Consider the following 15,112-nt stretch of genomic DNA (forward strand, 5'->3'; position numbering starts at 1 on the left):
GTCACACTTCCCCATCCACACTGAGAGGTGCCCCACCCCAGCCCTCCCTGCCCAGCTGGCAGCTCCAATTCCAGCCCCGAGCCATCACCCTTTCCAGGAGCTGGTGAAGGCACTGCTGTAGGTGAGCCCTTAGGCTGAAGCTGGAGGCCCTGTCCATGGCTGGGCTTAGACACAGGCCTTTGTTTCCCCACAAGCAGAAACAGAGAGCCAGCCGCTCAGCTTTCACCTTCTCCTCGCTGCAGAGATTACAGGGACAGGTGTGTATGGCTTGGGGAATGGGGTGGCCAAGGGCTCAGGTGCAGCATTCAGACCATGTGACGTGCCTGCACGTTCTCTGCCCTCGCCTCCTCACTGTGAGGGGCAGCGCCAGTCCCGCCTGCCCCCGTACAGTGGCTTGACTTTCCAAACTCAGAAGCAAATAGGTTTATTCTGTATACAGGGTCAGGCCCACAGCCCTGTGGGATCCGCCATGGGATCGGGGTTCACGTTGAGAGTCCAGGTGGGTCCAGCTGGGGTGAGGCTATCTCAACACTCTTCTGGGAAAATGGCACAGGGGCCAAGGCTTCCTCCTCTCGGGGAAAAGCTCGGCCACCAGCACAGAGGGTTTTCCATGTCTGGAGATTCACTTTTGTCTCAGCTTTTTGATGAAGGACACCTCATCCCGATTCCGGATACCATAACTGAAAGAAGTAAAAGCACAGAGCGTCCGATCTACCGAAGGGCACATTTGTGACTCCTCACCTGAGGCTTGTGAGGGATAACAGAGACCAGGTGGGAAGAGCATGGTGTCCGGGAAGGTGAGGAGGTGGCAAGGGCCATGCACACTCTTAATTCTCTCCTCCTGGTTCTGTGCAGCCCTGAACCACTGCTGGAGAGGAGCTGCAGGGCCCCTTCCACTGCTTCTCTGTCTCCCGTCCTGGCAGGGAGGCCTCCAGGGAGCTCCTTGCCGGAGGACCTCAGTCCAAACAGGGACTCTGCTGGTCTCACACATTCCCCAGGAACTGATTTAAGATCCCTCCTTCCCTTACGAGCCTCTGGAGAGGACCCCAGCCGAATGGCAGGGCATGGGGAATCAGAGGGCCACAGACCAGATACTTCCCTGCAGCTCAAGGCATAGCCTGAACTTACTCTCGGAGCTTCCTCTGGTCCTCTGCGAGCTTCTCTCCTGCAGAGGTCAGGTGGTACGTCCTCCACACATAGGACCTGCAAGATGGGAATTCAGTCAACCACGAGCAGGGTGAGCAGGGCAGCTGGGATGCAACTGTGCCTGAGGAGGGCTCAAGGCGCTTAGCTCTGCGGGGCCTGAGGCCACCTGCCTCCTCCTTGGGCTCTTTCCCTGTACCTTGTGTGTACCAGGCCTGAGGCAGGTTCAAGGACGCACTGCTCTCAAAGGGATGCATGGGGTGGCTGGGGGCCAAACCCACGTTGCTAATGAAACGGGTGGCTGTACCAAGACACAGTTAACGGGACACTTGATCCAGAAGGAGACAGAGCTGAGAGCACCCAGGCGAGGAGCTGGCAGCTGCACCATCTGTAACCAGGGAAACCACCTCCAGGCACACCGCAAGTGCCCTAAGGTGTCCTCACGTGAAGATACCCAGCTGCCTGGGTGGGGTGATGTCAGTGAAGAGCAGCTGAGGCAGGGCTCGTGGCACAGAAGCACCTGCCCTGGCCGAGGCTTGGGACAGGGAGCTCGTTGCTCCAGGCCACACTCTGGAGCAGAGCCCAGGTGATGAAAAGGCTCATGTCCAGCAAGAGGTCCTGTGAAGTCCAGCTCCTAGGAAGGGCTGCAAGGAGGAGCTGTGGCTGCACTCACCAGCTGATGTGCTGAATGCCCCCTTCGCGCTCCTGCCTGAGCTGCACGTATCTCTGGATGGCCTTCTTCAGGTCCAGGACTGTGGCGTTCTGGACTACAACCACAGCTGCACAGATGGGAGAAGATCCGTGGTGGGAATCCACAGCCACAGCCTCAGATTGCAGGAGAGGAACCCAGAAGCTTCTTCCTGAGGCTCAAAGCTGGGCAGGGGGAGCTTGTGGCTGCCCCAACAACCCTGGGCACGGCCCTGAGTTTCCACTGACCAGCCCTGCTAACATCTTCTCCCGTGAAGGTTCAGACTGCACGGCCTGAAGGGGAGGGCAGCACTTACGCATAACTTCTCCATCCATCTTGCACACTCGGACTGTCATTGCTTGGCCGTATTCTAGTGCTATTTGGGAATTGACCTCTTCCAAAGTAACCTAGAAAAGACCAAGGCTGGAGGTGGGAGCTCTCTTCACCACTCCAAACAACAAAGAAAAACAGCTGATAGTCTTCAAAAAGTGGTGCCACATTTTTGGGAGGTTCTTGCATATATGTTAGGATTTCCCGGTTTTTCAGCACTTTAATCTCATGTCTTATCCACGTTTTCTATGAAGTGGATGGACGCTCGGGAGAAATGGGCAAGGAGAATGAATCGCCTTGAGGAACAGCCCCTGGCTCCTCCGGGCCAGGTGCTGGGTGGGAGGAGGAACACTGGGCCCCACCTTCCGGCCTGAGAGCCCCCAATCATCAGGATCCAGGGCCTCCGGCAAGGCTGGGGCACCAAAAAACGGTAAAAGATAAACATGTCAATACAACCGTTAACAAAACAGAAGTTAATTTAAAAATTCCACGATGGGCAAAATAACAAGGACTTTAAAACATGACAGTGCCAAAACTCACTGAAGATTGAGGAGAAAGGAAAAACCAGTAACAGTGATCTTTTATTTGAAAATGATATTATTTTGTTTGCCGTAGGCTTTTGTAAACCAACTTTGCGTTTTAAAAACACTGATGAAAAGTCATGTGTGTTAACTAGTGGGGGTTTTTGGCGCCCCTTTAAATTCCGCGCCAGAGGCGAGAGCCTCGCTCGCCCCCAGGCCGGGCCGGAGCCTAGACCCTCGTTTACGACCGGAGACGCCATCCCAAGGCCTCTGGCCGCAGCCCCCATCGACACTCCGGGGTCCGTCCGCGCCCCGACGGCCCCCGGCCCGTGCGCACCTGGATCGGAAGGTCGCAGAGCAGCGGGTCCTGCACTACCATGGCCAGACCCTCCTGGAACACGTCCACTGCCTCGGAGTGCGGCAGCGCCTCCTCCTCGTCCTCCTCGTCCTCCTGCGGCTCCCGCCGCGCCGCGGCCCCCGCCTCCTCCAGGCTGCCTAGCCTCCCGCGGAGCGGCCGCGCGACCGTGGTGCGACACGCATGCGCGGGGACCGCCGCCGCAGACGCTCCCTCGGGGCGTTGAGGGGCGGGGCTACCTCGAGGACCAATGAGAAGTGAGTTACTGGGAGTCGGCCCGCCGCAATGCTCCCTGGGAGCGCGAAGTCGGCGTGACTATTGGTGGGCTGGTTGTGGCGGGGAGGCTGCCGGGACCAATGGGAGTTCGGAGCGTCGGAGCGTCGGCGCGCCGGCGCCGAACGGTCGCGAGAGCTGCCGGGAGAACCGGGCTAGTCGCCGCGATGCTGCTTTTCTGCCCGGGCTGCGGGAACGGGCTGATCGTGGAGGAGGGGCAGCGCTGCCACCGCTTCGCCTGCAACACCTGCCCGTATGTGCACAACGTCACCCGCAAGGTGGGCCCCGGCCGGCCGCGCGGCGCGCACAGCGCGGAGGCCGACCCTAACCTTCCCCGCCCATCCTCTGCGCAGATTTCGCGTCCAGCGGGCCCTCTGCCCGCAACGCCAGCCTCTCCGAGGCGCTCCCGCCCGGCACGGGCACTACTCCTGTAGCCTGTGCACGACTTTTCCGCCTGGGTCGCTCTTCTCCCCTAGGTACCCATGTCAGTCGTTGCTCGTGTCTTTGCTTAAAGGATTATTTAAAATTGCAGCCTCTTTCTAAATTTTATGCTCCTTCCCCTAATTTTATTTTTTCCGTAAGACTCATTTGCCTTCCAATACGCCTTGCAATTTACTTATGCGCTTTGTTTATTAATACTAGGGCATAAGCTGTAGGAGGGCAGGGATTTTTCAGTCTTGTTCCCTCTTATGTTCTAGTCTGAACAACTGGAATGTATTGGATGTTCATTACGTGAGTGATGCACACTTTATTACTCTCCCTCGGTAGTGCATCTTTCCTTTTTAGAACACCTTTAATTTTTAGAAGTAGAGCATGTTGGTACTACCTCATTCTTAATGTTTGTATACTATTCCACCGTATAGCTGTGTTGTAGGAGTTTAGAGTCTGAAACTATGCAAAAGGTGACATTTCAAGGACGTCTGGTAAAACTTGGAAAACAGAAAACTCTCTGCCTGGGGAGAGTGGCTGGACTTCTTTTTGGCTTCAGTTGTATTTGGTTCTCTTATCTTGGATTACCAAGTATTTTAGAGGTGTGGGAAAAGAAGAGGGTCACACCTAAGCCATTTTTTTCCTCCTACTCTGTTGCTTCATCCAATCCTTGCAGAGATCTTCTCACTTCTTTTGGGGACATCCCAATTGCGGATCCTCTAAATTCTGACGGAGCATCCTGCTCTGTGACAGCAGGAACTCTGCTTTCATTTAGTATTCCTCCAGTCTTGTGTTGAAGGAAGGAAGCGAAGGCTGGGGAGACACTTGAGGACGGGTATGGTTTGGTGACCCAGGTTTGTACCATTCACTTACTTGTAGAGTCTGAAGACCTGCTGTTGTTTATTAGGTAACAAATCGGAAGTATCCAAAGCTGAAAGAAGTGGATGATGTGCTCGGTGGAGCAGCTGCCTGGGAGAATGTTGACTCTACTGCAGGTGAGAGGGAAAACCTTTTCTGTTCCAGAGCTGTGGGTAAGGATGAGGCTGCTGGCTGTGCCACTCTGCGGCAGAGTCTGTGATGTACTTGTGTGAAGTGGGCTTCTAAAACTAGAAAGTGTTTTCTTCTCTAATAATGTATTTGTTAGGCAAACAATATTGGCACAAGCTTTGGAGTCCTTCAGACCTGACTTAAGAGTCTCAGGGTGTCCTTGATTTGTCTGGGCTAATCCATAGTCATAGATTGTGAGAGCACAAATGAGCGTTTGGCATATAGCAGGCACTTAGCAGATGTGATTGGAGTAATAAAAAAACAGTTTAAGGATTTTGTTCTAATACAGATTTCTAAAAGTTAATGATACAGAGTATTAAACTGCACTAAACATTCAGTAAAATAAATATTTATTCCAAGTTTTGATTCATTTCTGGTAGAGATTAGATGTGACCAAAGAAGGAAGGAGAGCCCTAGACATTACCTGTATTGAGAGGAGGAAGAGCTAGCACATGATCACTGCTGTATTTTTCCCCCAGGAAACATCCAGATCTGCTATGTTAAAAATCCAGCACTGGCAGAATTTGTCATTAGGAGATGAATTACTTACCAAAATGGTGTTTGAGAGTGTTTGAAGGCATTTCCATCAAAAGCAAGGTTCTCAAATTGAAATCTCAGTGAAAGTAAATACGTGCCTTGGGACACTTTGAAAAGGCGTGGGATGTATGTTGAGATCTTGATAGGAACAGCCTGGACAACTTCTGCCGAGACGGATCCCTAAATTCAAGGGGAAGTGGATTGGTCGTGCGTTGGGATTTCCTTTGGGAAGATGAGAGGGCCTGTCCATTACCAGGTGGTGGAGATGCACTTTTTAGGGGAATTTGCAGGGCATGGACCCTGTAATGCACACGGCAGCCGTGTCACCTTTCACATGGTGTTTCTAGCCAGTCTTCAGCCAGAGTTGAAGAAAAGGGACCCAGGGAAAGGAGGACTGTTTCCAAGATCACAGGTCTCATTCCCTCAGTGTGAGAGCGCAGTGGGAATGATAACGCTGTTGGTAACCTTAAATCTTGGTGCAGGGCACCCTGGGCAAGGGATTCCAGATGAGCTGTCTTTCACGTAACACCTACTTCTAACAAGTGTGTTGGTCACAAGCATCACTTTTTTAAGTAAACGTGGGTCACTTGTTTGTTTTTCTCATTGCCAGAGCCGTGTCCCAAATGCGAACACCCTCGTGCCTATTTCATGCAGCTTCAGACCCGCTCTGCAGACGAGCCCATGACCACCTTCTACAAGTGCTGCAATGCTCAGTGTGGACATCGCTGGCGGGACTAGGGCCAGGCTGGCCCAGCTGTGTCAGCGTCTGCTTACCGTATTCCCCAGGGTGGATTCCCAGCTGCGAGTGTGGCGGAAAGCTAACCCTTTTAGGGTGGCTGGCCAGGGGCTGAGGAAATGTAGCCCATCTCCCAGTCAGTGGATTAACTCATTAATGTCCAGGAGACTGTGTGTGTGGAGAGGAGTATCCATAACTTTAAGGTCCTGTTCTGCATCTTTTACATTTATTGGGCAGTTGACATTCTCTCACCATCAGCCGACACTCTTAAACATTTACATTGTTTGCACAACTAATAAAGTAAAACTTAGTAGTTTAGTACATTAGATGTCCCTCAGTATTTAAACTGTTAATTGCAAACTTATTTAATCAAAATTTATTCTGAAAATTTAATTAAAGTTAAAATTCTAATATCACCTTCTCAGTGTTTTAAATGCCTGAAGAAGTAGACATCAAACCCCAAAACAGGATTCCAAAACTGACTACTATACTTAGGGCCAAACTAGTTACAAAATTGTGAGTGACATGGATTTCTATTTCTTTATGATTTATATTCTTTTTTCCTAGGATTGCAATAAACTTAATAGGTAGTATGTTTTTTTTACACTTTATACTTTCTGTGTCTATTTTTCTACACTAAAGAGAAAAAGGACACCCTGGGCTAGCAGGGGACAGGATCTTGGTTATTGATGGATTGGTTTCTTGCTCAGACTTAATTGCTTTTTCAGATCTCTCTCTTTTTTTAGTTTATTGAAGTATAGTTGACTTACAACGCTGTGTTAATTTCTGGTGTACAGCAAAGTGATTCAGTTATGTGTACATGTATTCTTTTTCACATTATTTTTCATTATGGTTTATTACAGGATATTGAATGTAGTTCCCTGTATCTATTCTCTTCATAATGAAGTCTCACTTATGAAATAATGGGACTTAAATTTATGCCTCTGATACAGATTTTTACTTTTTTGAAACTTGTTATCTTTCCAAGAAACTATTAATCTGTATGGGTCACGTGATGGTTGACCAGGTCCTGAGCTCACTGTGTCCAATTTTTTCTGTTTCAGAGCAGTTTGTGCTGGATTTGCAAATGTGGTTTTATCCTGTGGCTGTTATCTTCAGTGTCTTCTTTCTGTGCCATTAGTTAGTTACGTTTCCTCAGATGCCTGTTCTCGTTTTTGTTGTTGGAGGCAGCGTGGATCAGTGGCGAAGGTCGTGCCCTCTGAAGTCAGCCTGCCTGCCTGTCAAGTTCGTTTCGTCCTGTGTAAAATGGAGATAATAATAGTCTATTTCAGGAGTTTACAACTTTTCCTGTAAAGAGCCAGATAGTAAGTATTTTGGGTTTTGTGGGTCAAGAGTCAAAATCTAGGAAAACACAAGAAAACAAAGTCTTATAAAGAAATTCAAAATATAATCCTACAATATTTTGTAATGCGAGTCCACTGATGAAAGGAATGGATACCATTTTGCGTAATTGAGGTTCAGAGTTAGTGTTCCTCGTCATCAGCGTTGCAAACGTGTATCTCATAGTGGTTCAGGCCATGAGAGCAGAGGAAGTTCACTGTTGACATTGCTGATGGATTCAGTAGATGCAATGTGGTGAGAGATGCAGATGTTTTCCTCAGCATATTTGTAGGTGAATAGTGCAGTGCAGACTCACAGCCTGTGAGCACTTTCTCTTTTTTTTTTTTAAAATTAATTAATTAATTTATTTTTGGCTGTGTTGCGTTGCTGCGCGTGGGCTTTCTCTAGTTGCAGCAAGCGGGGGCTACTCTTCATTGCGGTGCTCGGGCCTCTCATTGCAGTGGCTTCTCTTGTTGTGGAGCACGGGCTCTAGTCGCGCGGGCTTCAGTAGCTGTGGCATGCCGGCTCAGTAGCTGTGGCTCGCGGGCTCTAGAGTGCAGGCTCAGTAGTTGTAGTGCACGGGCTTAGTTGCTTCGCGGCACGTGGGATCTTCCCGGACCAGGGCTTGAACCCGTGTCCCCTGCATTGGCAGGCGGATTCTTAACCACTGCGCCACCAGGGAAGTCCAGGAATTCTGTTTTGTGTTGAGATTCGTGCCAGTGACGAGTGCTCGGTCTGGCAACGTCGACCATTGTGGTATCGTTGCGTGATAAACACTGCTCTACTATCCAGTTTGCTGACAAGATAGTCTGTACTGCCCTGTGCCTTAAAAACATGACATTCTGTGCCCACTTTTCTTATTTTGCCATGCTGGGTGTGCACTCATAGTAAGCAAAAAAAAATAAAATAAAATAAAGAGAATGGATACAGCCGTATGGTGGCCCTTGAAATGCTGTTAAGGTCACTGCTGAGTTGTGAGCCGGCAGAGCAAGGGCTGGAAGCCCTGTCACCAGTACTTCGCTGTCAGCACATGAGAGCAGCTGCAGATAACACGAGTGGGTGTTATGGTTGTCTTCCAGTGAAGCTGGATGCTGACATCTGAATTTCATAGTAGTTCCACATGTCGTATAATTCTTTAAGCTTTTTCCCCCCAACTATTTAAAAATGTATAAACTATCTTAATTAATTAATTAATTTCTGTGAGGCGCGGCTTGCAGGGTCTCATTTCCCTGACCAGGGATTGGGACTTTATTTATTTTTCATTTTTTTAAGATTTTTTTGATGTGGACCATTTTTAAAGTCTTTATTGAATTTGTTACAATATTGCTTCTGTTTTGTGTTTTGGGTTTTTGGCCGCAAGGCATGTGGGATCTTAGCTCCCCGACCAGGGATCGAACCTGCACCCCCTGCGTTAGAAGGCAAAGCCTTAACCACTGGATTGCCAGGGAATTCTCCGTATAAACTATTTTTAGCTCACAGGTGTTTTTTTGGGTTTTTTTTTGTTTTTTTTGCGGTACGCGGGCCTCTCACTGTTGCGGTCTCTCCCGCTGCGGAGCACAGGCTCCGGATGCGCAGGCTCAGCGGCCATGGCTCACGGGCCCAGCCGCCCCGCAGCATGTAGGATCCTCCCAGACCGGGGCACGAACCCATGTCCCCTGTACCGGCGGGCGGACTCTCAACCACTGCGCCACCAGGGAAACCCAGCTCACAGGTTTTTTTTTTTAAAGGGTGGGGTGGATTTGGCCTGTGGGCTGTAGTTTGCTAACCTCTGGTCTACCTCATAGGGTTGTGAGGATTTATGTAGCTTCACATATAACATCCTTAGGACATGTCTGACCAATGGTGTTTGTTATTGGCTGTTCCTTTCTTTCAAGGGGCTGGATTTCAGCAGGTATTTGGTGACTGGTTGTATGGTCTTTTACCCTCCATCTATGGATGTTGTTTTTCTTTTTATCTCCATTTGTTATGGGAGGGGGTGGGGTGTCAGGTTGTGCCGTCAGAACACTTCTGGGCAGAGGCACTGGCCTTCTTCCCACATCTAAGTGTCCATGATAACCCACCTTTGTAGCCTTGGTGGTGTCTCCTTGTGGGGTTGTGGTGTGGGTGGTGTGTGGTCTGCTGGTCTCAAGGTAGTAAGTTCTAACCTGACGGAGAGAAGGAAGCTCTTTGGATGGGATACTAGGGAAGGGATGGCACCAGTGAGTATGAAAGTACGTGCTTATAATAGGTAAGATAGGGGCCAAGCTAATTGAAATTGAAATATTAGAAAGAAGTATGATTACGCCCCTGGTCATTCTTAAGGTGTTTCATGGACTTGAGCCTTTGATTCCATCTCTCCATGGGTCCTGGTTTCTCAGACTCCAGAGAAACTGGAAACCAGCTCTGGGGTCTCTAGACTGTGCCTCAGTTGTTTTGATGCACAGAATACAGACATGCACACTCACACCTAAACGTAGGCACAAGGACACACTGAAATGTGACCTTATTTGGTACCCCAAAGAACACATAGCCAATAAGTGTATGAAAAGATGCTTATCTTCACTGATAATCAAGTGCAAATTAAGACAACATTGAAATGTCTTTGCCTATCAGATTGACAAAGATTTTTTTTTTTTTTTAGATTGACAAAGATTTAAAAGACTGATAATGTATACAGTTGGTGAGGGCTACAGGCTTGCTTACACATCTAGTGGGAGTAGAAGTTGGTACATTTTCGGGGGGGCCACTTGGCAATATCTATCAGTATTTTACAACGGTCAACCTTAGACACAACAGTTCCACACCTAGCCATTTTTAAAAAAAATAAATTTATCTATTTATTTATTTTTGGCTGCATTGGGTCTTCGTTGCTGCACGCGGGCTTTCTCTAGTTATGGCGAGCAGGGGCTACTCTTCATTGCGGTGCACGGGCTTCTCATTGTGGTGGCTTCTTTTGTTGCAGAGCACAGGCACTAGGCATGCGGGCTTCAGTAGTTTGGCACGTGGGCTCAGTAGTTGTGGCTCACGGGCTCTAGAGCACAGGCTCAGTAGTTGTGCATGGGCTTAGTTGCTCCGCGGCGTGTGGGATCTTCCCAGAGCAGGGCTCAAACCCGTGTCCCCTGCATTGACAGGTGGATTCTTAACCACTGTGCCACCAGGGAAGCCCCCTAGCCATTTTTTGTACAGTACTCATCCTGGTGATTAAAGATCCAGGCCTGGAATTGTTCACAACCTTCATTTAATTTCTTAAAAGTTTATTTATTTATTTTTGGCTGCCTTGGGTCTTTGTTGCAGCATGCAGGCTTTCTCTACTTGCGATGCGCGGGGGCTACTCCTCGTTACAGTGCCCAGGCTTCTCACTGCAGTGACTTCTCTTGTTGCGGAGCATGGGCTCTAGGCACCCAGGCTCAGTAGTTGTGGCTCACTGGCTGTAGAGCACAGGCTCAGTAGTTGTGGGCTAAGCATGGGCTTAGTTGCTTTGTGGCATGTGGGATCCTCTCAGACCACAGCTCGAACCCATGTCCCCTGCATTGACAGGCAGATTCTTAACCAGTGCACCACCAGGGAAGTTCCTACCTTCATTTAGAATAGCATGTAGCATATATATACCTGAAACTAAGATGATAACGTCAGTTTTATATATGACAATTAAACTGAAGTAGCGTATGTAGGTAACAACCCAGAGGTCCATCAGCAGGATTATTAACCATGGCCTGCACCGCCAGGAAAGGCGTGAGGTAGGTTTTTATGTAGTTCCCTAGAAAGATTTTGAAAAGAGCCAGAGCAGCAAGGAGGCCGCAAAGCTCAGAGTGAGGAACGAGGCCATTAAATGGGCATTTGTTGGGGCTTAGACGTGGTCTGGAGGGACTTGTGCCTGACTTCATACAGGGGCTGCCTCTCCGAGGTCAGAGGGGACTCCCATTTTTTATTTCCTTCCTGAACTGAGACTGCAGTACTTTTATGTTTAACACCCCCTCCACCCACCCCAGTGCTCACGGATCGCCTGAGCTGCACCTCCCAGAAAGCCTAGGAAAGGAGACCTGCTCTGTGCCTGGTCAGGGTTCTCACGTCCCGGCGCTAATTTAATATATCTCACTGGTGTTTCTTGAGAGGAACATGGTGGACAGTCATCCGCCAATCAGTGGATGGGTCACCAAAGTCCACGTTCAGCAACTTTTCTGTTCCTGAGGAGTGAAAGGTAGGATTTATGATTGGGGTGATGGTCGCCTGTCATCCCCACTTGGGACAGCTGCTCGGCTCTGCGCTCGTGGTTTCAGTTGTGGGTGGCCTATGTCAGCCTGCCGTGGGAGGCTCACGTCACCGGGCGGTGCAGTTATCTCCTGAATCAGGCTGAGGGACTTGCTGCAGATGCAGGGGTGGTAGGGCGACAAGTCACCTCCAGGGCTGCAGGGTTGGGGGCCAGTCAGACTTGCCATGGGACCTAGCAGATGCGTCTGGGAAGGTGAGTCTGTAATCTGGGCTTCTCAACCACTCAGGTCAGCGTGAACTTTGTGGGACAGAGAGACTGGTGGCCTGCCATCCCAGGCCCCAGGAAGAGCCTGGGGACCACACTTGGACGAGAAGGGCGGAGGGCGTTTGGGCGGCCACCCTCATCTTACCGCCTTTGATGTCCTGGCCTCGGGCATCTCCCAGAGACAGCAGGATTGCAGTGGTGATCACAGGATGCTGGGCTGCCATTCCCAGGCCTGTAGGGGTCATGGGTGCCTCTGGGCAGAAGGGCTCTGAGCTTGTCAGGCAGTTTGTAGGTCCTGACCTTTGTGGGGACAAGTGAGCGGGAGTTCTGGGGCCAGGTGGTCTCAGCCATGACAACCACAAGTGGAGCTGAGGCCCAGTCCTGAGTTTGGTAAAGCCCCTTCTCTCCACGGCACCTTTGGGGGGCTTTAGGACAGAAGAGGAGCTGCGAGTCTGTGGACTCCCCTTGGAGCTGTGGACGAGGCAGTGGGTGAGGGTGGGATTCTGGAAGGGTTACTCAGCTAAGCAAGGGAGGGGAGGAGAGGGTTCTGCTTGAATAATGTTTCAGAGCCCCCAGGGGACCTAAGGCGTTAATAACACTGTCTACCCCAGGCAAGGGCGGGCCTGTGGGGAGGTTCAGGATGTGCTTCTTCAACAGTGAGGGGCTGGGTGCAGGGGATGCAGGATAAATCAGACAGGTTCTTGCCCTGGAGGAGCCAGATGCAGGGGCGATGCCGGCTGAGCCTCGCTGCCAGGGCTGCAGGGGCAGCACGGGAAGAGCAGGGGCATCGTTTCCCCCCATTTAGCCCCAGGCCTGTGTCAGTGTCCTTCCAGCCCGTGCCCATAGCCACTACCTGCCCTGTCCCCGCCCCTGTCCTAAGCAGGCTGGGCCTGGCTCAGGGGTGTCTGCTCTGGCTGGGGAGACAGCCAGGGGACTCGGGGGCTTCATGAAGGCTCATCACGCAGAAGGCAGCTGGGCAGAGGGGACAGTGAGGGCTCGTCCTGAGGGACCTCAGGTCCTCTCTGTGCTCCTCCGACTTCCATCTTTGGACCTCCTCCTCCCTCTGCTCTGGGCCCCGCCCTCTGTGCCCCTGTCCACCCGAGGCCGCCCCTGGCTCAAGCCTGGCCTTTCCACATCTCCCGGACATCCACCCCACTGAGGCGGGCGCCCGTCCAGCTCAGCTCTCTAGGAAGGCAGGTGGCAAGTGCGCCGTGGAGCCTCCTCCCTCTTCTGCCCTCCGCGCCTTCTCCGCGCTCTCCCCAGCTGGCCTTGACCTCTTCTGCTCCCTGCCCTTCCCCAGCAGGGTTGGCACCACCATGGGAAGCAGAGCCCTCCAGCACTTCTGCCCCACAGCATCAGGTCCAAGGGTGCTGGAGTCGCCCACCTGCGCACGTGGGGCCCAGAGCAGGAGCCGCCTGCTCCCATTTCCAGCCTCATTTCCTGGCTAGTCCCCGCCTCCCCCAGGTTCCAGCTGCTTCTGGGGAGCCAGGACCTGGATTTCTTCCTCCTGCCCCAGCAGAGAGGACAGTGGTGGATAAGCGGCAGCCTCCATTTCACCCCCCTCTGTGTCTGCCAGCTTCTGGGGTGGGCAGGGAGAGTAACAGGGTACCCCTCGCTCTCCATTAAAAATACAGACTCTGTGAAAGGGGACAGAAAGTGGGTGCGGTAATTGCCATGAAGCCAGTCCGGAGGGCGTGCTGCGATGCACCAGCCCCATGACAGAGGCCTGCTCTGGCCGGGCAGTTCGCCTGGCAGCAGGTGAGCGCTCAGGGGAGCGGGGGGCTGAGTCCTTCTGGAGACCTGGCCCTGGGCTGGCAGCGTCTGTGGGCCCCGAGGCAGGGGTCCAGTGCACGGCGGCCCATGCCTTCATGTTGGGCCGGGAAACCAGGGCAGGCAAGCTGTGGGGACCAGTGGTCATTTGGGCCAGAACTTGACCCAGAGGCCAGGGAGGAGATGGGGTCCTGAGAAGGGGCCAGAGTGGTTGTGTGCTGAAGGTCCTGATGGAAAGGGACAGTGCTGGGTGGACATGTCAGCCAGGCTCCCAGCAGGATGGGAGGTGTAGTGGGCAGCTCTGCCCGAGGGCCCAGATTCTGGGTCCCATCCTCCTGCCATCACAGCCGTCCCGTGACCTGGTCTTGTCTGAGCTGTGATTAGGCCTCCCTGGGGCCATCCCAGTGCCTCTTCCAGGACCAGGGAGTAGTCAGGTGGGGTTTCTGCCCCACCTGGCCCGGTGTCTGTTGCCAAGGATGGGGGCAGCCCTGCCTCAGTATCGAGGCTTCCTGAGGAGAGAGACTGATGCCCCGGGGTGGGGGAAGCTCACAGGCTTGCGTGGGAGCTGGTGGGGCAAGTGCCCAAGCCAGGTGACCAGTGCCCCCAATCCTGCAAGTCTGGTGTCTCTGGGCCTCAGCCTCCTCGTCCATAGGAGGGTGGTGGCCCTGCTCGGCTCACTATGTTTGGACAGAATCGTTGTGCAGAGGAAAAGCAGGGACCCTCCCCCTAGATGGCCGAGTTGCCGTGTGCCCTGCCCACCTCTCCCCAGGGTGGGCCTGGCCTGCTACTTCGCACGAGTGTCCCGTGTGGGTCCTGTCCTCCCCACGCTTGCCCCTGGGGCCGGCTGAGCTTGGAGCGCCCCAGTCCACGCTCCTGAGTCAGCCTGTGGCCGTGCCGGCCCAAGTCTCACAGATGCAGGTGTCCCTCCACCGCTGGGGCAGTGGCCATCCCCACTGTGGCCTGGGTCAGCTCTTAGCCAGGCAGTGGTGGCTGTGCCTGAGCCGCCCCCATCCTGGTGCTCCCTCTGATCCTGTCCTCATGCGCCCTGAGAGCCAGCTGCTGCCAGGCTGCCTGTCTCCATCCAGTGGCCGCTGCAGCCTCTCCTGCTGTGGCTGGTTGTAGCAGGTGATGCTTCAGTCTAGGGAAGGGTGGGGTCTTCTTGACTGTTGGCCTTGACAGGGGTCCATCCTGTGGGTCCACAGAGAGGCTGCAGGGGGCGGGGTGGGAGGGTGTCTGCTACCGGGTGAGTGTGTGCGGGCTCCTGGAGCGCTTCCGTGCTGCGGTCTGTGCACGTCTGCTTCTCTTCTGCTTCCTTATCACTCATCAGGCTTGCATAACCAGGCTGGTCCTGCTTCCTGCAGAGGAGCTATCAGTGTACCATCTGGAGCTGCAAATGGGGTGACAGGGTGTTAGCGGCCTGTTCACCCCCAGGCGCTTCCCAGCACCCAGCCCCTGTCTCCAGGGATCCTGGGGCTGACACCCCTGCACT

At 52.5% G+C, this 15,112-nt stretch overlaps 2 protein-coding genes across 2 annotated transcripts; one reads left to right on the forward strand and one right to left on the reverse strand.

The window, feature by feature from the left end:
• Positions 1–408: 408 nt before the first annotated feature.
• SNRNP25 (small nuclear ribonucleoprotein U11/U12 subunit 25) lies at positions 409–3,244 on the reverse strand. Its single transcript, XM_082671453.1, has 5 exons — positions 3,020–3,244; positions 2,148–2,238; positions 1,817–1,922; positions 1,129–1,203; positions 409–680 (listed from the first exon to the last, which is right to left on the reverse strand). Exons 1-5 carry the CDS (start codon positions 3,059–3,061, stop codon positions 623–625), a joined length of 372 nt encoding a protein of 123 aa, XP_082527579.1. The 5' UTR covers positions 3,062–3,244; the 3' UTR covers positions 409–622.
• Positions 3,245–3,439: 195 nt separating this feature from the next.
• Positions 3,440–6,475, forward strand: POLR3K (RNA polymerase III subunit K). Its single transcript, XM_082671553.1, has 3 exons — positions 3,440–3,588; positions 4,647–4,734; positions 5,934–6,475. Exons 1-3 carry the CDS (start codon positions 3,478–3,480, stop codon positions 6,059–6,061), a joined length of 327 nt encoding a protein of 108 aa, XP_082527679.1. The 5' UTR covers positions 3,440–3,477; the 3' UTR covers positions 6,062–6,475.
• Positions 6,476–15,112: the final 8,637 nt, after the last annotated feature.

Source organism: Grampus griseus, assembly GCF_964374135.1.
Source record: "Grampus griseus genome assembly, chromosome: 14".
In the NCBI taxonomy this organism is placed as follows: Eukaryota; Metazoa; Chordata; class Mammalia; order Artiodactyla; family Delphinidae; genus Grampus; species Grampus griseus.

Bases quoted from the DNA above. Each gene is read 5' to 3' on its own strand.
- POLR3K (XM_082671553.1), top strand. From the start codon at position 3,478: ATGCTGCTTTTCTGCCCGGGCTGCGGGAACGGGCTGATCGTGGAGGAG. The intron at 3,589-4,646 runs GTGGGCCCCGGC...GTTGTTTATTAG, and splicing joins TGCACAACGTCACCCGCAAG to GTAACAAATCGGAAGTATCC. The intron at 4,735-5,933 runs GTGAGAGGGAAA...TCTCATTGCCAG, and splicing joins GAATGTTGACTCTACTGCAG to AGCCGTGTCCCAAATGCGAA.
- SNRNP25 (XM_082671453.1), bottom strand. From the start codon at position 3,061: ATGGTAGTGCAGGACCCGCTGCTCTGCGACCTTCCGATCCAG. The intron at 1,923-2,147 runs GTAAGTGCTGCC...CCATCTGTGCAG, and splicing joins GATGGATGGAGAAGTTATGC to CTGTGGTTGTAGTCCAGAAC. The intron at 681-1,128 runs GTAAGTTCAGGC...TACTTCTTTCAG, and splicing joins GACCAGAGGAAGCTCCGAGA to TTATGGTATCCGGAATCGGG.